This window comes from Bufo gargarizans, chromosome 11 (assembly GCF_014858855.1).
Source record: "Bufo gargarizans isolate SCDJY-AF-19 chromosome 11, ASM1485885v1, whole genome shotgun sequence".
Taxonomy (NCBI): domain Eukaryota; kingdom Metazoa; phylum Chordata; class Amphibia; order Anura; family Bufonidae; genus Bufo; species Bufo gargarizans.
Window position 1 is genome coordinate 39,719,316 of NC_058090.1, and position 24,729 is coordinate 39,744,044.

General features: G+C 45.3%; 1 protein-coding gene across 4 annotated transcripts in view; it reads right to left on the reverse strand.

Annotated features, from left to right (window-relative positions):
* RPAP1 (RNA polymerase II associated protein 1) overlaps nt 1-24,729 on the reverse strand; it is a 76,339-nt gene that overhangs the window by 41,193 nt on the left and 10,417 nt on the right. For all 4 annotated transcript variants that reach the window (XR_006387073.1, XM_044272282.1, XM_044272281.1 and 1 more), the window contains exons 5-11: nt 13,576-13,756; nt 11,854-12,018; nt 8,654-8,830; nt 5,750-5,865; nt 4,245-4,343; nt 3,816-3,917; nt 3,171-3,338 (exon numbers count right to left, since the gene is read on the reverse strand). Coding sequence is in view for 3 of the 4 variants with exons in the window: in XM_044272282.1 (XP_044128217.1) it covers nt 3,171-3,338; nt 3,816-3,917; nt 4,245-4,343; nt 5,750-5,865; nt 8,654-8,830; nt 11,854-12,018; nt 13,576-13,756 (1,008 nt within the window). In the remaining variant the exon portion in view is untranslated. The remainder of the gene's footprint in view (nt 1-3,170; nt 3,339-3,815; nt 3,918-4,244; nt 4,344-5,749; nt 5,866-8,653; nt 8,831-11,853; nt 12,019-13,575; nt 13,757-24,729) is intronic.

Here is a 24,729-nt window from a genome sequence, read left to right on the forward strand (position 1 = left end):
TAGAATATATTGAATGTTATACTACAGAGGGGGCAGCATGAATCATTATTAATTGAATTACACATTTTATAACTGTACTGGAGCGGCAATAGGGGGTCCGTGGATGACACTGTTAAGAGGTGGGGGGGTCTATGGATGGCACTGTTATGGGGTGGGGGGGGTCTGTGGATGGCACTGTTATGGGGTGGGGGGGTCTGTGGATGGCACTGTTATGGGGTGGGGGGGTCTGTGGATGGCACTGTTATGGGGTGGGGTGGTCTGTGGATGGCACTGTTATGGGGTGGGGGGGTCTGTGGATGGCACTGTTATGGGGTGGGGGGGTCTGTGGATGGCACTGTTATGGGGTGGGGGGGGTCTGTGGGTGGCACTGTTATGGGGTGGGTGGCACTGTTATAGGATGGGGGGGTCTGTGGATGGCACTGTTATAGGATGGGGGGGTCTGTGGATGGCACTGTTATAGGATGGGGGGGTCTGTGGATGGCACTGTTATAGGATGGGGGGTCTGTGGATGGCACTGTTATAGGATGGGGGGGGTCTGTGGATGGCACTGTTATAGGATGGGGGGGGGGGGTCTGTGGATGGCACTGTTATAGGATGGGGGGGTCTGTGGATGGCACTGTTATAGGATGGGGGATCTGTGGATGCCATCCACAGATCCCCCATAACAGTGCCATCCCCAGATCCTCCACCCCATAACAGTGCCATCCCCAGATCCCCCATTAACAGTGCTATCCCAAGATCCCCCATTAACAGTGCCATCCCCATCTGGGGGGTTTCTTTGCGGGGCTGGACTTTTATAGCCCCCCCAAATTTTACTTGCATCCCTGTTCTCTAAAGAGGCGGTTTTAGGGGGGGGCGGTCCTAGGGGTGGGGGGGTGAGTTCCACCACCTTTTCTCTGAGAAAAAAAGCCCTGTATATATATATATATATATATATATATATATATATATATATATATATATATATATATATATATATATATATATATATATATCCCCAAGCTAAGCATCTCTTCCTCTATCCTATGCCGCAATCAGACGAGGGTGGCATCGGATGCCTGACATATCTAAAAGCATTGATTCACTTATTATAATTTGCCCCATAACTAATGCAGCCTTCTTCCTCTCTTCATCAGTTTTGCTCTGCAATGTTTCATAGCCAGTCTTAAAAACATATACATAATATATTGCAGGGTTCAGTATGGATTGCCTATACGACCAATACAAATGCTGTAATTTTCTTGATGTTGCTGATTTAGTGAGCTGTTCAAGACTTTAACCTCTTCCTGACCACAGTGCGTGAACTGGTCCCTGTGCCTGCACATCCTGATAGTTTACATGGTCAATGGCACTGTGCTCTGCTGACCTGTTGTATGTCACTCGGCAGCTGAAGGCATCTGTGTCGGTCCCATGTTCATATGTGGCCGCACTGCTGAGAAAAATTGTTTTATTATATGCAAATGATACTTTAGGAGCAACAGGGGCGTTACCGTTACACCTAGAAGCTCTGCTCTCTCAGCACTTTGACAGGGCTAGGCAGTGTAAGCATCATCACACCTGGTCCTGTCAATTAAAGTGCAGAGGATGCGGCAGCAGTTGCAAAAAGAGCAGAGTCTCTAGGTGTAACAGCAACGCCCCCGTTGCTCCTAGAGGCTCATTTGCATATAATAAAACATAATTTTTCTCAGCAATGTGGGCACATATGGACATCGGACTAACACAGATGCCTTCAGCTGCCAAGTGCACATGTAACAGGTCAGCCAGTGTCATAGGTACAAATCTGCTGACAGATGCCCTTTAAATGAGAACTAAATGTAACAAAATTATCAGGTTAAAAATAAATAAATTTAAAAGCACCTCGCATCCCCTGTCCCCAAAAATGTGCATGAGCACGATTTTGGACATTCTATAGGACACAAATGGGATCGCATTGGCGTCAGGTGCTTGACCATTAACAAGTTTCTGACTGGCAGAAAATGTGTTTCGCCAAATATATAATAATTGCCCCCGGCCGCCAAGTTTTGCCTGTTCTACCCAACTACATCTACTTTTGTGCTGTTACTGAACGTTTTCGGTAGTTGGATGATTATCGTCCTTGCACAGAGGCTGCATCTAAACTAAGGGAGCGCGATAGATGTAGCTAAAAGAGTTCCTGTTATTGATGCTATTACACAAAGCACACATAGCCGACACAATCCTGTGCATGGGAGAATTAGATGATTTATCAAACAAACTCCTCTAAAAACACAGCATGAAAAACATTTCCCTGACAAAGACCTACTGATATCCACTCCAATTTTATAATAATAATAATAATAATAATAAATGTGATCTAAAAATGAAAGAAAATATAACATCTTGGAGAACACTTCTAGAACAGGGATGCCCAACCTGCGGCCCTCCAGCTGTTGTAAAACTACAACTCCCACAATGCCCTGCTGTAGACCGATAGCTGTAGGCTGTCCAGGCATGCTGGGAGTTGTAGTTCCACAACAGCTGGAGGGCCACAGGTTGAGCATGCCTGTTCTAGAAGATCCCTGTAGATACTAGGCTTTTCTGAGCGCTACCAAGGATGGAGAGTCTTGAAGCGCAGTTTCTTCTACTTTTTTATTGACGTGTAAAAGGCAACGCGTTTTGGGACTGGACTAGTCCCTTCATCAGGCACTACGAAATAAAATAGTATCATTCTGTTTTATTGTATAAGGCCTGATGAAAGGGGACTGGTCCAGTTCAGTCCTGAAATGCATTGCCTTTTATACAGCAATAAAAAAAGTAAAAGAACCTACGCTTGAAGACTCTCTATCCTTGGCACTCCAGTATCTACAGTGGACATATACTGGTTTGGACTTCGGGATGCACCTCTAACCTTCTACACGTCTTATAGAGTTTGTTGTGGTTCTAGAACAACTCCCCAAGATCCGCACACCCAACATTATGTTTTTTTATCGGGATAACGCCATATGTTCCGCCACTGTGCGTTTCCTTTTTGGACTCATTTGTGACCTTCTAGAAGATGACACACTTCTGAGAAACTAATCATACCCATTTACCCTTATCCATACTTAATACTGCTGATCTGCGTGGTCATGTTCAATTGGCATTCAGTTCATAGTATGTAGAGCAAGTGCCATGCCATTTAACTCAGGTCAAACATCAAATTCTTTACTCACCTCGTCTTCTTGTGAAACCAATAAGGAATGAAGTGCGCCAACCGATGCAGAAATAACGTTGTCTATGGGATCGTCTATAGAAAAGCGTAGGAGGAAGAGGAACCCTGCATCCAGCAAAAGTCGAAGCGCACTTCCCTTAAGAACAGAGGCAAACTCTCCTTCTTTGGCCTACAAGACAACAAAGCACAGATTAATCCAATGCCAGCTACCAATTAAAGGGGTTGGTCCGGTCTCCTACATTGATGACCTTGTGATATTCCAATACCTTATGAGATGGGTAAACCCTTTTAAAGGGTTTGTCTGGGCTTTTTTATGTTGACCTTAGGATAGGTCATCAATATCAGATCGGCAGGAGGTCCAACACCAGGCACCCCCACGATCCACTGTTTGAGGAAAAGGCGTGCGCAGTGCGCATGTGCCGTCTCCCTTCTCTCTGCTGTATGTCTATGGGACAGGAGGAAGAGAGATGGCACGTACGCACTGCGCGCTCTGTCTCCTCAAACAGCTGATCGGCGGAGGTGCCGGGTGTCAGAACCCCGCCGATCTGATATTGATGACCTATCCTGAGGATAGGTCATCAATATGAAAAAGCCAGGACAACCTCTTTAATGTCGATGATTTGATGTGTGCGGGAACATTCCTTACCTTCTTCACGATACGCCCCAGGACCTGCAAGGACACAGTTCTCTGCTGAATGAACTGGCTGCGAGTCAGATGGAAAAGCTCTTGTAGGGAGTAACCAGCTCTCTGTAAAATCAAATACAAAGGATTACGCAGTGACTACAAGGAGTAGACAGTCAGCAAAGTGATGCTGAAGATTCAAACACTATGCTATCCGAGTGGTGTATCAATGGTGGCCAAGTGATCAGCTAAGAGTTAAAAAAAATATATTATCCCCATAATCTGTACTATAGCAGCCAAAGTAAAGGGGTTTTCCAGGAATATAAATGGAGGGCCTAATCTTAGGACCCCCGGCTCAATGGAGCGCTGCAGCCTCTTCAATGTATATCCAGGGACAGCGGCCTGTCTGCATGTGTGACGGTGCTTGGTAGTGCAATATCATCAGCAAATTACCTCTGCCTCCTCTCCATGATGGTGTAGCCCTAGATGAGTAGGCATGTCAGCATCTGGAGGTATCAAGTCTCCCTTCAGGCTGAATCGTGCTTGCATTCCCTGAAAATCGGATACAATAGGTTTACACTGCATCCAATGTTAGATGAAAATAGTCAAATACAACTGAATGAGTAGTTAAAGACAGTCTGACACCAGGCAACAGTGATGGCCTGTTCGCCCGCGAACACATGCGGGCTGCCATCTTTACTCACAAGTCCGGCAAGGCACAGGTAAGTCCTTACCTGTGCCTGAGCCGGTCTGAAATGAAATGCGGTCACCGGGAGCAGGCAGTTCCGAGAACAGCCTCCGGGGGGTCTTCATCGGGCTGTTCACGGAACTGCCTGCTCCCGGAGACCGCATTTCATTTCAGACCGGCTCCCGGCACAGGCATCGCCGGACTTGTGAGTAAAGATGGCAGCTCGCATGTGTTCGCAGGGCGAACTGGCCATCACTGCCAGGCAATTCACTGGTAAACCAAACACATTGCCTTGCAGGGCTAGCTCTGCTGAACGTAATGATACCTTTGTTACTTTATTCTGGAGAAGAAGTACTTTTAATTCATATGCAAATAAAGCAATTAAGTGCACCAAGGGTGGGCCCAAACCACTCTGTGCACCCTTGCTCCTCTTCCTTCCTATGCAGCCCCTCCCTGATGTTCTTGATTGACAGGGCCAGACAGAATAACTAGGCAGGATGAACCTAGCCCTGTTATTCAAGAAGGAGAGACTGACAGAAGAAAATGGTGCACAGAGTAGCTTGGGTCCGCCCTCTGTGCACTTAACTGCTCATTTACGTATCCATTAAGAGTACATTTCCTCCAGAACGAAGCAACAGATCGCTAAGGCTACTTTCACATCTGCGCTTTTGCGGTCTGGTTTTGAGATACGCCATGGGATCTCAAAACCACAGCAAAACGCTTCCGGTATTTTAAAATAACTGGCTGCATCCGTTCTGAACGGATCCGGTTGCATTATATTGAAAATGAAAAAGCTGGATCGGCAGTAAATAGGCGCCGGAATCCGTTTTTTTGTGTTCGAAAAAAAAAACCAGATCCGGCACCATTGACTTGCATGGCTTTTGGTGCCGGATCCGGCTTCCACAGTTTCCCATGCCGCACATAAAAACGCTGCTCGCAGCAATTGGGTGTCCGGCATGGGAACACAACAAACCGGAACGGAATGCATTCTGGTGCACTGCGTTCTGGTTTGCTCGGTTTTGTCCCCATTGACAATGAATGAGGACAAAACTGAGGCGTTGTGCTGCGGTTTTGATAGCCTGTCCCGGATTTAAAAACCAAACAGCACAACGCAGATGTGAAAGTAACCTAAGTGAATGGGAATATTACTTTTCGATGAGTTAGCCCTAGAAGGCACTGTGTCTGGCCCTGGTGACAGACTCTCTTTAAAATTATGTGAGTAGACAAAATGTAGAAAACCTGCAAAAAAAAAAATCCAATATACAAATACCTTCTTAGTTTTCTTTTGTCTGATCTGCGGCAGGTCCTTTATCCACTCCAGCTTCTCAAGCTCCACTTTCTCCATATGCACCCACTCCTTCTGAGGCTTCACCGGGAGGTCGTCAACTAATGGGAAAGACTGGGATTGACTGAGCAGCTCTAACCAGTGGGAAGATTTTAAGATTTCCAAAGATACCTTCCAACATACCGTAGTATGAGATATTATATGGCACCTACTAAAAGTAATGGCCAACCATGAAATACAAACTTCGGCTGCCTAATTTTCTCACCACCTGCGCCAGGACGGTCACTTTAACGCGATTTGATGTATTACTGCAATGTGCTTTTGTTGTAAGCTAGTGAAAACAAGGTGGCTGCATCTGTATGTGGTCGTACTAAGTAAAAACTGCTCTTACAGCGTATATCAGCTTATAGTAGTCTGAAGTGGAGACCACAGTCCTCCAATTAAAGGGGTTGTCCCACAAAAAAAATTCCACAGTTTTCAAACCAGCACCTGGATCTGAATACATTTATAATTGCATGTAATAAAAAAATTGAATAGTCAACTGAGTTATTCAATAAATGTATCTGTATAGCGCCACCTGCTGTTTGTTTTTTCTTATCTCTTTGTCCTGCTCACTGAGAAGGCCGCACATGCTCAGTTTCATCCTTCAATTGCCTCCTGAGCTGTGATAGGGAGAGCTGAGACACGCCCCCTGAGCTGTGATAGGGAGAGCTGAGACACTGCCGCCTGAGCTGTGATAGGGAGAGCTGAGACACGCCCCCTGAGCTGTGATAGGGAGAGCTGAGACACGCCCCCTGAGCTGTGATAGGGAGAGCTGAGACACGCCCCCTGAGCTGTGATAGGGGGCATGTCTCAGCTCTCCCTATCACAGCTCAGGGGGCGTGTCTCAGCTCTCCCTATCACAGCTCAGGGGGCGTGTCTCAGCTCTCCCTGAGCTGTGATAGAGAGAGCTGAGACACGCCCCCAGAACTGTGGTAGAGAGAGCTGAGACACGCCCCCAGAACTGTGCATAGAGAGAGCATGGACACGTCGCCTTAGCTGCAGCAGAGAAGACACTCCCCTTGAGCTGTCAGCTTGATATAATCTAGCAGAGCAATGAATGGGGAGATCTCTGGATCCATGTGAGGTACAGGGCTGGTTCTAGCTTTGTTAGAAAGAGGTTGTCATGTACTATATAATGTGCGATTTTTATTTTTTACATTAGTCATGGGGATAACCACTTTAAGTCATCACTATGCCCAGACAAGTTATGTGCACAGTAGTAATTCTTGAATGGTGAACCCTTTTAGGGACCATTAAAGTGAATCAAATCGAGGCATTCTCGGTGGCAGAATGTAGGTCAAACCCAGTGATAGTACTTGCCGAAGCTATATTATTCGTGATACACACCTACATAAACACGATCTGTTTCCTAGGGCCAGATGGCAACTGCAGCTGCATGTCTCAATGCGGTTGCAGTCATGGGTTGGGGTGAGTTGCAAACTCAAATCAATATGTGGCACCTATAAAAAGTAATGGCTGACCACGAAATACAGATGAAGCCAGCCTTATTTTGACACCAGCTGCGCCAGTATGGTCCCTAGGGTTAGTTGCAAACTCAAATCAATATGTGGATTATCCTCATCTCATATCTGCAACATCTGCTGCTGCCGGACACCAACTATGCTATATGGGATAGCTGCAGGAAACTAAAACTGCAACTAACCCTAGCCTAATTCTGTTAAAGGGATTTTCCCATCTCAAGGATATGCGACAAATATCAGATAAGTACAGGTTCCACCCTTGGGACCCGCTTGTATCTTCAAAACTGGGTGCCCCCCCCCCAGATGATGAGCACAATGTGCATGCGTGGCATCCTCTCCATTCACTGCTATGGGATTCCCAACAATAGCAGAGCGAGCAGCTTCATCGTAAGTCCCAAAGCAGTGAATGTAGACCAAGTCGTGCAAGAACGGCCATCTCTCCAGTCACCGCTATGTGACTGACAGAAATAGCCAAGCCAGCGCTTGGCTATTTTCGGAACTCCCACAGGGATAAATGGAGGGAGGCCGTGCTTGTGTGTCTGCGCTCCCTTCATTTCGGGGGGCCCCATTCTGAAGACCTTCACCTATCTGACATTTGTTACATGCTAGAGAGGGAATCATACTACTGGGTTCTGACTCCTTAAGCTCCCCCGCCTCCATTGTTCCCACATAAACATTCGCGAGTCACGTGGCGCAGCAGCCAATGACTGGCTTGATACATGTCATGTCAATGGGCGACATTTTAACTCTAGCCACTCGCAGCCACGTGGTCCATGTCAAACTGGAGTGGAAGCGAAGGAGCCAGAATCCAGCAGTGGAATCAGGTAAATATGATACTCTCTGCAGGTCTGCCCCATTGTAGGGGGGAGTCTGCCTAAAAGGCCCTTGTGGGTGGACAACCCCTTTAAGCTCAGAGTGTGTGCATACACAAGGTCAACATGCTAAAAGTAAAGTTTCCATAAACTGACACAGGAAATGGGGGCGCCGGATCTCATAAGGAAAGCAAAGGGTGATGACATCATCGCAATGGACGGGGCTTTGATTTGTCAGAACCAGGGTTCCAGAGGTGAAGCCACATGAACAGGAAAAAAGAAAGTGACAGCCCAGCTACACACTGGGAACACCACAAGAAAGATCTCTGTCTGTGATATATATAGGGCCATAAATGTAATTCTTATTTACGTTCACATTATAGGCACTCGGTTTTATAGGTGTGATGAGGGTACTGCTATAATATTTAGAAGAACGAGAGAGTGAAAGCTATTTTTCCAAATGAAAGCATTGCCATGTTATGTTGAGCTCATCTTCAGTATTTAGTACTATTGATCCGCTCTGCAGAGGCCCTGTCGGGAGAATGATTGATTACCTGACGGCAGACTTGGATTTTCTTCATCCTTACTTGAAGTCTGCTCAGATGAATTTGTCGCTGCTGGACAATGAGGATGTTCCATATCGACAGACTGGCGTTCCTCCGCTGAACTTGTGTTCTCATGGGTGGTCTGGTTCTCCCTCTTCGATCTCAGGAAAGCAACCATCTTGGGGTCTTGCGGAGTGCAAATAAGCATATGAAAAAGTTAAAAAGCTATAGGCGTAGATTCCAAGATTATTCAGTGAATCTGTATGAATAACGACTGTGCGGAACTCACAGAACTATAAGGGTCAGTTCACACAGAGTTTTTTGGCACAGCATTTATGCCTAAAAATCTGCTCCAAATCCACCTCAAAACAGCCTCTCATTCATTTCAATGGGAAGCAGCACTTGCTTCCTTTTTCACACGTGTAAAAAAGAAGCAGCGTGTCCTATCCTGGGGCAGGATCAGCGCTGATTTTCCCAATTAAATTAATGGGAAGCAGAAAAAAAAAAACATACCATTTGAGATGTGCACATACGCGCATTTTTTTTGTGTGCTTTAACGCGCCAAAAAACACTTATGGGAAGGTACTAGTAGAATTTAATATAGTCAAAAATATGCCTGAGAAACGCTTTACAAAAAACATATTAAAAAAACGCTCATAATTTTGAGATGTAAAAATCTGCTTGGATTCAGCGCAGATTTTTTTAGGCTACTTTCACATCTGCTGGATCTAGCAGTGGATCTAGGGTTGCACCGCGTATGGAATTATCGATACCAAATCGATACTTTGGTAACCCGATCGACTCGATACCGGGATTTGCCTTTTACCGATACTAGGGTGCGCTACCTGCGCAGCCTTGTATCAGAGAACATGGCCTGCGCTGCTCTCAGCGCACACCATGTTCTCCTCAGCAGCACAGTGGAGAAGGAGTCCCTCCCTACTGTGTCACTGCTGCCACCAATTACAAGAGAGAATGGAGGCGGATACCCCAGTATTAAAAACACTGGTGGCGCAGTGCGCCCTCCCCCCCAACCCCCCAGTATTAAAGTAATTGGTGGCAGTGGCTACAGGGTCCCCTCCCCTCCTCCTCATTGGTGGTGCAGTGGCAGTTCTGATCGGAGCCCCAGCAGTGTAATCCTGGGGCTCCGATCGGTTACCATGGCAGCCAGGATGCTACTGAAGCCTTGGCTGCCATAGTCAGCTCCCTGCTGCTGTGTGTACTATGCACAGGGCAGCAGGGAGATTGTGAGATCCTATTCACCATAACAGAGCTCTATTAGGGTGAATAGGACAAGGGATTAAAATATCCCAGATTCTAGCCCCTAAGGGGGGAAATAGTTATTAAATAAAAAGTTTAAAAAAAAGTTAAAACAAAAACAAAAAACAAACACCAAAATATTAAGTTTAAATCACCCCTTTCCCAATTTTACATATAAAATATATAAACAATAAATAAACATTACATATCTCCTATGCAGTGAACACAGTAACAGAAAAAAATAAAATAAAAACTGCCATTTTTAGTCACCTTGTCCCCCTAAAAAATAGGATAGGACTGTTCGATTATGGGCTGGACGTTCCATGAAATGCGGAATGCACTTAGCTTTTTTGGTGTTTTATATTTTTTTGGCGTGGTATCGAATAGTATGGAGTATTGCAATACTCTTTTATAGGTATCGAAATCAAATCAAAATTTTGGTATTGTGACAACCCTACATGGATTAGCAAAATCGCTTCCGTTATGATAATACAACCGTCTGAACGGATCTGATTGTATTCTCTCTAAAGTGACCAAGACGGATCCGGCACTAAAACCATTGTAAGCCTGAAAAAACTGATCCAGCACCACTGACTTACTGTACATTGTGTTTCATGCCGGATCCGTCTTGATCAGTATCCCATGCCGCACACTAAAAACACTGCTTGCAGCATGTTTTGTGTCTAGCACGGGAACGCAACCAAATGGAACGGAATGCATTCTGGTGCACTCCGTTCCGTTTAGTTCAGTCCCCATTGACAATGAATGGGGACAAAACGGAAGCGTTTTTCCCTATGACGGATCTCAATACCGGAAAGGAAAACACAGATGTGAAAGTAGCCTTACAAGTGTATTCTGAAAATCAGCCATGTGAACTGACTCTTAAGGCTACTTTCACACTTGCGGCAGAGAGATCCGGCAAGCAGTTCCGTCGCCGGAACAACTGCCTGCCGGATCAGGCAAAATGTATGTTAACTGATGGCATTAGTAAGACTGATCAGGATCCTGATCAGTCTTAAAAATGCCTGATCAGTCGAAAAAATGCATTGAAATGCCGGATCCGTCTTTCCGGTGTCATCCGGCAAAACGGATCTGGCATTTATTTTTTTCACCTTTTTTTCAGTCTGCGCATGCGCAGAACGGAACGAAGGATCCGGCATTCTGAATGCTGGATCCGGCACTAATACATCCCTATGGGAAAAAATGCCGGATCCGGCGTTCAGGCAAGTCTTCAGTTTTTTTCGCCGGAGATAAAACCGTAGCATGCTGCAGTTTTCTCTTTTGCCTGATCAGTCAAAACGACTGAAGACATCCTGATGCAAACTGAACGGATTACTCTCCATTCAGAATGCATGGGGATAAAACTGATCAGTTCTTTACCGGTATAGAGCCCCTGTGACGGAACTCTATGCCGGAAAAGAAAAACGCTAGTGTGAAAGTACCCTAAGGCTAGTTTCGCACCTGCGACTGTCCTCTTCGGAAAGCTGTTCTTGCATAAAATGCTGGGAATCAGCAAGACAGAATCCGTTGCGTGCAGCGGTTTTTGTCAACCGATTCCCGACATGTTTGCTGGGTAGTGGCCGGATCTCTGCTGGACCCTATTATAGTAAATGGGGTCCAGAGGTCCGGCAGGCAAACAGCAGTATCTGGCAATGCCGGATCCGGAGAACTCGGGGAGGTGGTTTTATGCTGGGACAACCTGCCGGAGAAAACGGCTGCAGATGTGAAACTAGCTTACGGCTGGGGCTACTCAGTCATGCGACTAAAAACCACGCTTTGACCTGCAAGTTGCCACAACCACAACTGGACTGTCGCAAGAAATCCAACCCTGCTGAATTTCTGTCAGGCAATGGTCGCGGCAACCTGCAGGTCATAACACAACTCCATTCACTTACATTACAGTTGCGGATAAGGTCGTCATATAGCGCTAGCCTACAGCTTCAGGTTCTTACCGAGCTGTGACATCAGCCGGTTACGTTCCTGAAGTATCTCTTCTTGGGAAAGAGCCTTCAGCTTCTCTACGTTTTCTTGATGTATCCTCTCTGCTTCTTCATAACCTGTTGAACTTCGAAGACCGTCCCCTGTTACCAAATAGGACCTGTCTGTGCGCGCTGCATCTGAAATATAACAGTACGCCATAATATCCGTAAGACTCTTTAGCCTGAGGTTTATTTTTACTGCATTCAAATATAAGGTTACGGCTACAAGGCAACACCGGTCGGAGGTTTTGAACCTCGCGCTGTGATCCCATTCATTTCTATGGGATCACTGCTACTCTGTGATCCTGGCTGTGACCAGTGTCGCCTTGGAGCCGTACCCCAAGTGGGTCTGTTCACGTAATATGCCACTGCATTGTAGCCATACTACTAGTAGCCAGTGCACTGAAAGAGTACAGCAGACACACAGTTTATGAGTCCAGTATTTTCATCAGGCGCTCCTCTCACCTCTCTCTGTAGTCACTGACAGGCCACTGTGTATATTTGCATTCTGGGTTCAGGGGGACCAGACTTAACCATGGGGGTCATTTATTAACCTGAAATACGCCTATATGTACTTGTGCCGCAATCTGCGACTTTTCTCCGCTCACACCAGGTCTAAAAATGTGGACATGGTGTGAGCGGGGAGGCCCGTCTCATTCATCATTTTCTACGCCTATTTTAGGCGTCAAATTCGGCAACAGAGCCGAAGTTATGGAGAGGCCGGCGTCTTTTCATATATTCGGCAATCCACCGCCAGCGCAGGGGCATTATTAAGACCGGCGTCTAAAATGCAGGAATTAATAAATGACCCCATATGTGTCAAACAGGGCCAATTTTCGGGCAGTTTTCGTTACTAGTAGTACGGACCGGTAGCTGTAATATGCTGCCCTTACACAGGGAAGCAAATAAAGTGGGAAGATCATTTGAAAGACCAGCATGTAATACCACATTTTCCCTGCAGGGGTCACCATCTTCTCCGGCTATATCCGCTGTTCACAAGTTTTAGAAGCGACACTTGGGCCAAGAAAAACTGGTGAAATTAAATAATGGAAAACCCCTACCCAATATCATCCTTTGGGTCATTGATGAATGCCTACCCTGGGGGAAATCACTATATGGAAATTAAAGGAGTATTCCCATCACAATGATCACTGTTAAATCTGTTAATGATTTGACAGTGATCATTTTTGTAAATACATTTTATTACCCAATTCCTACCCTTTTTGAGAAAATAAGTCCCCTCTTACCCGATTGTTGTCTTTCGTCTCCCCTGGTTACGGCCACGTCTCTCCTGTCGAATCCGGCCGGCCCACGCTTGCGCAGAAGAATGAAGATTTTCTCCCGGCCGGGCAATGTCCTGAACGCGCACGCTGGCGCGCATGCGCCATGATGACTTCTTCCTGGTCAGTATAGTACAGAGCTGCGAACGCGCACACCGGCTCTGTACTATACAGGCTAGGAATAAGTCACCATGGCGCATGCGCGGCCCAGCCAGGAGAAAATCTTCAGTCTTCTGCGTAAGCGCGTCCCGGCTGGAAGAAGACGTCAATCAAGCCCAGCCAAATCCAGGAAGTGAATGTCGCGCTCGCCGCAGGTAAGTTTGAAAACTGATGATGGGAATACCCCTTTAAGTCTCATATTAACGGTGTAATAATAACAGCTGTTACTAGAGGCGTACATTCAGTGGTCATTTACCTGTTGTTTTTGTTGTTTGTGAAGATTTAATTTCGTCCGAGGGAATGACATTCACTGGATTAACAGAGGGTCCACGCTGTGGTTGGGCTGTAGAGGTGTTGCCACTTTTCGCTGCCTCAGAGGCCTTTTTGGCAGCCATTTTTTGAGCAAAGATGCTTACCTTTCCAGATTTTGGAATAGCCTTCAAGAAGAAGAGATACAAGATAACACCTAGGTTAAAGGGCACGTCTACTTGTGCAACAATCATCTTATAACACATATACAATAAAATAAAACATTTTTTTTTTTTAAATGAAGCAACTTCGCCTCGTCATAAATTAGGTGCAGCATCCGGCTGGCCGTGCGCCAGGGGATGGCGTAGATTATAGAAAACTGGCGTAAAGGACAATAAATGTGGCAGGCCTGCTGGCCCCGACCCCTTCTCCAACCTCGCTTTGGCCCATTTTTGGGAAAGTGGTACAAAAGATTTTTGCACAAGTGATGTTAAAACTACAACGACCGGAAGACTAGATGTTGATAAATGCTGTAACATTTATGGTATTTTCTTTTGTTTCTTTATAACTTTCTTCTTTTATTTCTATTACTTTTAGTTTATTAAAAAAGAGGATTATACTTCCTATGCAAATTACTGTACGTGCTCTAACAATATTACTTTGATATATCCATTGGAAATAAGTATATTTAATATTAACACATACGATGATTTGTACAATCCTTTTTTTCTGCACAAAATCTTGAAAAACCCAATAAAAATCATTTTGATGGAAAAAGTCACAAACACGCAGTTTGCCACTTTTTAATTTTCTAATGTCATTTTAGATTTCTGACTTTCTTTTTTAGAAAAAAAAATATATATATATCCTGGTCAGACAACCCCTTTAAATATAATGGATATAACATCAACGCCAGCTCTCAGAAATATTTATTAAATTTTTTTTTTCTGAGGCATAAGGAGATCCTGATGGGGGAGCCTACTTGGGACAGCCCTCTAGTAGCCAGATCGGAGAGATTCTTACAAAGAGCGACACGACCTGTCGACATATTACAGTCGGCATTCATCAGATGAGAGCTGAGTACTGCATTAACTTTAAACAAAAAAAAAAAGGATAATAAATTAATGTATTTAAAAGTTAATAAATGGAGTCATTTATTAAGACCGGTGTTTTAGACGCCGGTCTTAATACCCCTTGCTATGGTGCATAATGCGCCTAAGTTACGTAGAGGTGTTGGCCTCTACATAACTTAGACACATCTACTCTAGCTCACTTGCTGGCGTAGATTTAGATAATTTTCTACGCCCAAGGCCTCATGCACACGGCCGTTGTTTTGGTCCGCATCCGAGCCGCAGTTTTAACGGCTCGGATGCGGACCCATTCACTTCAATGGGGCCGCAAAAGATGCGGACAACACTCCGTGTGCTGTCCGTATCCGTTGCTCTGTTCCGTGGCCCTGCAAAAAAATATAACATGTCCTATTCTTGTCCGCGCTTTGCGGACAAGAATAGGCAGTTATATTAAAGGCTTTCCGTGCCGATGCGCAAATTGCGGAACGCTCACGGACGCCATCCGTGTTTTGCGTATCCGCAATTTGCGGACCGCAAAACACACAACGGTCGTGTGCATGAGGCCTAAAACAAACGTAGAAAATAATGCGGATTTGTCACAGCTTTTGCCCCCATGTGTAAAAGGTGAAAACCACAGTAGAAATCTGTAGCACAAAATTGACATTCTGCAGATTTGAAATCCGCATCGCAGATCAAGTTGTGCTGCAGATTTTATTTATTTTCTGCTATGTGTGGATGAGATTTGCTGATTCTGTAATACATGACAGCAATACGTAGCGTATCCTCCTGGAGTGGACATCCCCTAAGTAAGGCTGTGTGTGAATTAGGTCTCATGCCCACAAACGTAAGGGCTCCGTGCCCGTGCTGCGGTCCGCAATGCACGGGCACAGACCGTGGGGCAGCCGCATGCGGATTGCGGACCCATTCACTTGAATGGTGTCAGCGATCCGCATCCGACGGTCTGCATGCGCTACGTTTTTTGCGGTGCGGAGGCATAGCCAGAAACACCACGGAAGCACTCCATAGTGCTTCCATGGGGTCCCGATCCGTGCCTCCGTTCTGCATCTCCGCGGACCCATTTAAGTGAATGGGTCCGTGATGCGGAATACACACGGCCGGTCCCCATGTATGGCAGACCCGCAGTATGCGGGCGGCAATATAGCCATCGGGGCACATCGGGTCGTGTGCATGAGCCCTTAGGACTGGCATCGGCGTGGGGTAGGAAACTTGACATGGAGATTCTTTGTGAATTATTACTCTTTGCTACAATGACTTTCATAACCAGTATAACACGGTGGAATTAAAAGCGTCTGAGCTGCGAGCTCTTCTCCAATGGTTTCCTGGCTAATGAGCTGTCTATGCAGGGCACAGAAAGAAATCCATCATGTTTCATAGTTTCCAAGGAAACTATGTCACCGGATCATGTATTTCCAGGCAACGTCACTAATGTCTGAAAATGGCTTTGCACGCAAGAGATTAAGTAGATTTCAGGGAGAGCAGAGTGCGGGTGGGATCCTCAGATCTGCAGTTTATAGTGCAGATGGGTATAATGCAGTCTCTGGCACTAGTATCAATGTGTGGGATCTACGGGCATTAACCCTTTAAGGACTTTGGCATTTTTTGCAAATCTGACCAGTGTCACTTTAAGTGCTGATAACTTTAAAACGCTTTGACTTATCCAGGCCATTCTGAGACTGTTTTTTCGTCACATATTGTACTTCATGACACTAGTAAAATGAAGTCCAAAAAAATCATTTTTATTTATAAAAAAAATACCAAATTTACCAAAAATTTATAAAAAATAGCAAATTTCCAAGTTTCAATTTCTCTACTTTTATAATACATAGTAATACCTCCAAAAATAGTTATTACTTTACATTCCCCATATGTCTACTTCATGTTTGGATCATTTGGGGAATGATATTAAATTTTTTGGGAATGTTACAAGGCTTAGAAGTTTAGAATCAAATCTTGAAATTTTCAGAAATTTTCAAAAACCCAATTTTTAGGGACCAGTTCAGGTCTGAAGTCGCTTTGCGAGGCTTACATAATAGAAACCACCCAAAAATTACCCCATTCTAGAAACTACACCCCTCAAACGTCGTTAACCCTTTAGGTGTTCCACAAGAATTAATGGAAAATAGAGATACAATTTAAAAATTTCACTTTTTGGGCAGATTTTCCATTTTAATAATTTTTTTTCCAGTTACAAAGCAAGGGTTAACAGGCAAACAAAACTCATTATTTATGGCCCCGATTCTGTAGTTTACAGAAACACCCCATATGTGGTTGTAAACCACTGTACGGGCACACGGCAGGGCGCCGAAGGAAAGGAATGTCATACGGTTTTTGGAAGGCAGGTTTTGCTGGACTGTTTTTTTTTAAACCATGTCCCATTTGAAGCCCCCCTGATGCACCCCTAGAGTAGAAACTCCAAAAAAAGTGACCCCATTTTAGAAACTACGGGATAGGGTGGCAGTATTTTTGGTACTAGTTTAGGGTACATATGATTTTTGGTTGCTCTATATTACACTTTTTGTGAGGCAAGGTAACAAGAAATAGCTGTTTTGGCACCGTTTTTATTTTTTGTTATTTACAACATTCATCTGACAGGTTAGATCATGTGATATTTTTATAGACCAGGTTGTCACGGACGCGACGATACCTAATATGTATACTTTTTTTTATTTATGTAAGTTTTACACAATAATATCATTTTTGAAACAAAAAAAAAATCATGTTTTAGTGTCTCCATTTTCTGAGAGCCATAGTTTTTTTAGTTTTTGGGCGATTATCTTAGGTAGGGTCTGAATTTTTGCGGGATGAGATGATGGTTTGATCACTTGCTATTACACTTTTTGTGATGTAAGGTGACAAAAAATGGTTTATTTAGCACAGTTCTTATTTTTTATTTTTTACGGTGTTCATCTGAGAGGTTAGGTCATGTGATATATTTATAGAGCCGGTCGATACGGACGCGGTGATACCTAATATGTATACTTTTTTTTTCCCTACTTTTTACAAATTATTTTTTAACTTTATTTGGGAAAAGTGACGTTTTTGTTTATTTTTACTTGAAACTTAATTTTTGGGGGGAAAACTTTATTTTTTTCACTTTATTTTTTGTCCTACTTCCATGCCATCGGGTCCCCCCTACAGCCGCATGGAGACCCGATGGCACCGCCGCCCGCAACAGCCGGATAAGGTAAAAGCCGCAAACCGCCTTAAGGACTCGTGAAATAGGGTACACCCTAAGTCCTTAAGGGGTTAAAGGGATTATCCCATAAAATTATTTATCACTTATTCAGCTGATTTATGGCCAAATCAAAGTTAAAGGGCATCTGTCAGCAGGTTTGTATCGATGAAACTGGCTGACCTGTTACATGTGCGCTTGGCAGCTGAAGGCATCTGTGTTGGTCCCATGTTCATATGTGCCCGCTGTGGGGATTTGCTCCGGTAGTTAGGATAAGCGGGCGCAGTACAGAGGCAAAGTGCAAGTTTGTAATTCAAACTTCAGTTTTTATTCACACATGGTGCCAAAAACAAAACGTCACTTTTGCAGTGCTGGTGTTACTTCACACCCAATGGCAAGTTAATATAACAAAAAGTCACCATGGTGGCAGTTCTGCCTCAGAAAGTCCAAATACAGGCTTTAGGCGGCCTGTTCCCCTGACATAGGGGGGTCTTATCTCTCCAGCCCAGCACAGACCTCAGATCCCAGGACACAGACATGGCTTCTGAGCCCAGCTGACTATTTGAGGACAGCCAGGTGCTGCCAAAACCCGGATCGGCACTTAAAATCAGGTCCGGTATTTGACCTCACCTGGCAGGGCTGTAAATCAGCCCAGCTGTGCTGGGAGGAAAATACCTGTTTTCCAAGACCAAACCTCTGACTGTGTCACACATACCACCCCCCTTCTTTGTTCAACCCTAAGGTGGTGAACACACGCCAGACAGTGTACCTGAGACAGGGCATGCACGTTTCCCTGTAACCGGCCTGCCCTGTGTTCCACCGAAAACTTAATGTTTTGTAGGAAGAGAAACCATCGGGTGACCCAGGCATTTCTGTCCTTGGCCTGGCTCATCCATTTGAGAGGGGAGTGGTCAATCACCAGGCAGAATTTTCTCCCCAATAAATAATAGGGGAGAGACTCGATTGCCCACTTGATAGCCAGGCACGCTCTCTCCCCTATAATATAACGGGTCTCGGCTGTGGTGAGCTTACGTTGACTTCCTGAGACAGTACAGCACCGAGGCCTACTTCGGAGGCATCGGTCTGTACTATAAACTCCCTTTTGAAGTCGGGCGTCACCAAAACCGGGGACCCACACAGGGCTGACTTCAAAGCGGAGAAATCCTCTTCCGCCCGATCATCCCAGCGAACCATCACTGACTTGTGTCCCTTCAAGAGCCCTGTCAATGGCAAGGCCACCCTAGCAAAGTGGGGGACAAACCTCATGTAATAGCCCTCCATTCCCAGGAATGACTTTACTTGCCTAGTGGTGACAGGTCGGGGCTAATTTCGTATTACCTCTATTTTGTTCACTTGGGGTTTGATGACTCCGCGCCCAATGACATACCCCAGGTAAATTAACATGGTAGATCTGTTCTGGCTTTCGCTGCCCTGGCTGGTGTACCTTGTAGTTCACCTCTCCAACTTTCTCGAGTACCTCGTAGGGCCCCTGCCACCTAGCCAAGAACTTACTGTCCACGGTGGGTACCAGAACCAAAACCCGATCACCCAGGTTAAACACCAGGACCCGAGCCTGCCAAATATAGACCCGACTCTGGGCTCATTGAGCTGCCTCCATATGCTCCCTAACAAGAGGCAACACTGTCTCTATCCTTCTTGCATCTGGGTAACGTACTCAATAACCCTTTTATACGGAGTGGGCTGTTGTTCCCATGGCTCTTTGGCTACATCCAAGAGACCGCCAGGGTGTAGGGCGAGAACCCAGTAGAGGCCTGGGGTACCTCTCGCACTACAAACATGAGATAGGGCAGAAGAAGGTCCCAGTCCTTCCCATCTTTAGACACCATCCTTTTTAACATGGTTTTTAATGTTTTATTAAACCTTTCTACAAGACCGTCCGTTTGCTGATGGTAAACGGACGTCCGTAGCTGTTTTATGTGCAGCAACTTACAGAGTTCCCTCATCACCTTGGACATAAAAGGGGTCCCCTGATCGGTCAAAACCTCTTTAGGTAGTCCTACTCGGGAAAACATTTCTATTAACTCCTTAGCTATGAGTTTAGCCGATGTATGTCGCAGTGGTACCGACTCCGGGTACCGAGTGGCGTAGTCTAGGATGACTAAGATGTGTTGGTGCCCTCTGGAAGACTTCGCTACGGGGCTATGAGATCCATATCTATTCTGTCAAATTTTACCTCCATAATTGGGAGAGGAACTAGGGAACTACAGAAATGTAGCTGGGGGATAGTTATCTGGCAGGTCGGGCAAGACTTAAAAATCTCTTCTACCTCTCTGAATATGCTGGGCCAGTAAAATCGCTGTAGTATACGATCCTGTGTTTTCTGCAAGCCCAGATGACCCCCGAGAACGTGCTGGTGGGCTAGATCTAAGACGAGTTTGCAATAAGCCTTGGGGACCACCAACTGTTCAATATGCTCACACCGTAGTTTGTTTATCCGATACAGCATGCCCTGATGAACCAATCTACTATTAACACATTCTCCCAGGCTCGGGATAGGGTTGGGTCCCGGTGTTGTGCGGTACCAAAATTATTCCCAGAGACATTGAGGTCTGCCAACTCAGGAACCAGCGGCAAGTCCTCCACGTCTCCCATCATCACACTCAGCTGGGTTGTCTCCCCTTCTTCCACCGAAGTGGCGCTCGCCCCTTACCACTGGCCCTTCGGCCTCGGGTTCCCAGGGTTGTGGTCTCCCCCTGAGCAAGGCCACTCTGCTGGGGTTACCCCTGTCTCATGGGTATCAGTAATTCTCGTAGCAGGCCACAGTGTCGGGAAGCCCTTGAAGTCTCTGCCTATTATGAGTTCATAATGTAGATTTGTGCCGACAGCCACCGTGGTTAGAGACACCAGCGCGGTGGGGTAGTCTTTTAAGTCTCCGTAGATGCACATCACCCCGACTTTTTGGCCAGTATACTCAGTGGACAGCACCAGGGCAGCCCTTACTAGGGTCACCAGACTCTCCGAGTCCAGCAGAGCCTCCGCCGGAGTGTCTCCCACTTCCACCTGGCACAAGTGATCTAGAGACTCTGGGGTACCTGTTGCACACAGCCTCCTGGCATATAGCGACTGACGGTAGCCATAGTTAGTGTCCATGGGCTCAACCTGATCGGGACAGTCAGCCCTTACATGGCCAGGCTCTGAGACCGCCAGCAGACTATCGGAGCCAGGTCTGCCGTGGGTACATCCCGGGCAGATTTTATCGGCTCAAATCTCCGGGTCTGGGGTGGAGATTTCCGGGGTTTGCCGACCCCCCTCCCAACAGAACCCTCCTTTAGATTCCTGGTAGCTTCATAGCGTTCCACCATGTCCACCATCTCAAGGGCATTGCCAGGAGACACCTGACCAATCCAGTGCTGGAGAGGGTATGGCAAAGCCCTCCAGAACATATCGGCTAACAGACAATCCAGCATAGCAGTGGGATTCAGCACGTCAGGCTGTAGCTATTTTTGCAAAAGGTGAAGTAAGTTATAATACTGGGGTCTTGCAGGCTCAGCCGGGTTGATGCACCCGCTGGGCCCGGACCAACACATTCACCCCCAGTCTAGCCAGAATCTCACCCTTGACTTTCTGGTAGTCGGTCGCTTGATCGTCCGGCAAGTCGAAATAGACCCGCTGAGAATCGGATGCCAGGAACGGAGCGACGACCTCAGCCCACTGGTCTCGGGATAGCTTCTCCCTTGTGGCCACCTTCTCTTACATCGCCAGGTAGGTTTTGAAGTCATCTGCGGGTGTCATTTTGGGGATCGCTGCACGGACTGCTTTCCGGGCATCATAGACGCTCGGGGTTGCTCCTGCCGTCTGCAAAGCCATTACGTGTTGTAGCAGCAGCTGGTTTGCTGCTGCCTGTTAGCCTCCCGCTGTTGCAGATTTGTTTCTTGCTGCTGTTTGTTAGCCTCCACGAGGGCCTTCATTACCGCCTCCATTTTGTCAAGGGTCACAGGTTCAAATTTAGCGGGTTTAATGCAAGGCATATAACCGTGCCCGGTGGAAAAAAAAACTAAACAAAAACAATATTTCGGCGCTTACGCCTGCCTCTCTGCGCTCGCCTGCAACCTCCACCAATTGTAGGGATTCGCTCCGGTATCACTGAGTAATTATCCTACTTAAAACTTAACTTTTAGTTAATTATTAGTTAAAAATAAGTCCCACAAAAAATAATGATGAGTATCTTTTGGATAGCTGCATAGGTCAGATGATGTGGACTTAGGTACAATAAGACACAAAGCAAAATAGGCAATCTCTTATGCTCAAAATTGGACCAATATAGTCCCACTCACGGTTTGATGATTAATTTTCTATATGGAGATAAACCACAGCAAAAAAGGGTGTAGTAGGAGGGTCCACAGGCATCTTAGTAGAGAGGAGTTACGATGAAACGATTTTTCAATTTGCAGGATGAGAGAAAAAAGACAGGAACTGGGGAGATACAAATCCCTACCAGACTATTATGATTCTGCCTAAAAGCAGAGAAATCTCCCGCCTAAATGCGGAAGAATCACCTCCAGAGGAGGCGACCCCACTTATCGGTGGCTTTCCCTGTTGTCCTGTCCCTATACAGGTAGCTCCCAGTGTCTGTACAGCCAAAAAATGAAGAGATTTGAAATTCCCAACGCGTTTCCTCCAATACAAATGTGACCGGATTCATCAGGGGAAAAAATAGATGTTATATTAGGTATATGTGGCACAATAGCCCTCAGCACAATGGCTCTCTAGCGATAAATCCAACTGAATAATGCAGTCCAGAGATCTCTCTGCAACTGCACCTCTATATATATGCTGAAATAAATTACCTTGATAAACATTAAATGAGTTAAGTGCCCCAAGGTGTGAGTAGAGATCAGCGTGCGCTCCACCGTCGGTCAGGTGAAACCGGAAGTGCGTCATGTCACATGCGCCGACTACTGCTATTGGCCGGCGGTGGAACGCAGGCCGGGAATGAACCGCATGAAGACCGGAAGTATATGATGTACACCGGAAGTGACGTATACGGAGCGCTGAAGCGCATAATAATATGCGCTCCAGGGTGGATAACAAGCGAATACATGCAGAAAATATAAAATAACAGATAAAGATGAATGAAAGGCTGTTTTAAATATAGAAATATATAGCCAATGAAGATTTTAAATAGAATATCATCAAATGAAGCATATATAGATTAATTATGAAGAGAGTTGGATAGTTAGAGTGTGGGAATACTAAATGGAAACAGGGAAGGACGTTATATTGTCTCGACTAATAAAGTCCTAACAACTGATAGAGGTTCCATTAGAATGTAGATATTGCAAAGTAGACCTATTGCGGTCTGATGCCTTCATTTGTATAGTCCGAAGAATAATGAACGATAATTTTAATCAATGCAATTTTTTCGATAACTTGATATACCTCTTTGCATTGATTAAAATTATCGTTCATTATTCTTCGGACTATACAAATGAAGGCATCAGACCGCAATAGGTCTACTTTGCAATATCTACATTCTAATGGAACCTCTATCAGTTGTTAGGACTTTATTAGTCGAGACAATATAACGTCCTTCCCTGTTTCCATTTAGTATTCCCACACTCTAACTATCCAACTCTCTTCATAATTAATCTATATATGCTTCATTTGATGATATTCTATTTAAAATCTTCATTGGCTATATATTTCTATATTTAAAACAGCCTTTCATTCATCTTTATCTGTTATTTTATATTTTCTGCATGTATTCGCTTGTTATCCACCCTGGAGCGCATATTATTACGCGCTTCAGCGTTCCGTATACGTCACTTCCGGTGTACATCATATACTTCCGGTCTTCATGCGGTTCATTCCCGGCCTGCGTTCCACCGCCGGCCAATAGCAGTAGTCGGCGCATGTGACATGACGCACTTCCGGTTTCACCTGACCGACGGTGGAGCGCACGCTGATCTCTACTCACACCTTGGGGCACTTAACTCATTTAATGTTTATCAAGGTAATTTATTTCAGCATATATATAGAGGTGCAGTTGCAGAGAGATCTCTGGACTGCATTATTCAGTTGGATTTATCGCTAGAGAGCCATTGTGCTGAGGGCTATTGTGCCACATATACCTAATATAACATCTATTTTTTCCCCTGATGAATCCGGTCACATTTGTATTGGAGGAAACGCGTTGGGAATTTCAAATCTCTTCATTTTTTGGCTGTACAGACACTGGGAGCTACCTGTATAGGGACAGGACAACAGGGAAAGCCACCGATAAGTGGGGTCGCCTCCTCTGGAGGTGATTCTTCCGCATTTAGGCGGGAGATTTCTCCGCTTTTAGGCAGAATCATAATAGTCTGGTAGGGATTTGTATCTCCCCAGTTCCTGTCTTTTTCTCTCATCCTGCAAATTGAAAAATCGTTTCATCGTAACTCCTCTCTACTAAGATGCCTGTGGACCCTCCTACTACACCCTTTTTTGCTGTGGTTTATCTCCATATAGAAAATTAATCATCAAACCGTGAGTGGGACTATATTGGTCCAATTTTGAGCATAAGAGATTGCCTATTTTGCTTTGTGTCTTATTGTACCTAAGTCCACATCATCTGACCTATGCAGCTATCCAAAAGATACTCATCATTATTTTTTGTGGGACTTATTTTTAACTAAAAGTTAAGTTTTAAGTAGGATAATTACTCAGTGACACCCAGTTTATACTCCTACATTGTATATCTATTTTTCTACTGTGGATTCGCTCCGGTAGTTAGGATAAGCGGGCGCAGTACAGAGGCAAAATACAAGTTCGTAATTCAAACTTCAGTGTTTATTCACACATGGTGCCAAAAACAAAACGTCACTTTTGCAGTTTTGGTGTTACTTCACACGCAATGGCAAGTTAATATAACAAACACTCACCTTGGTGGCAAGTTCTT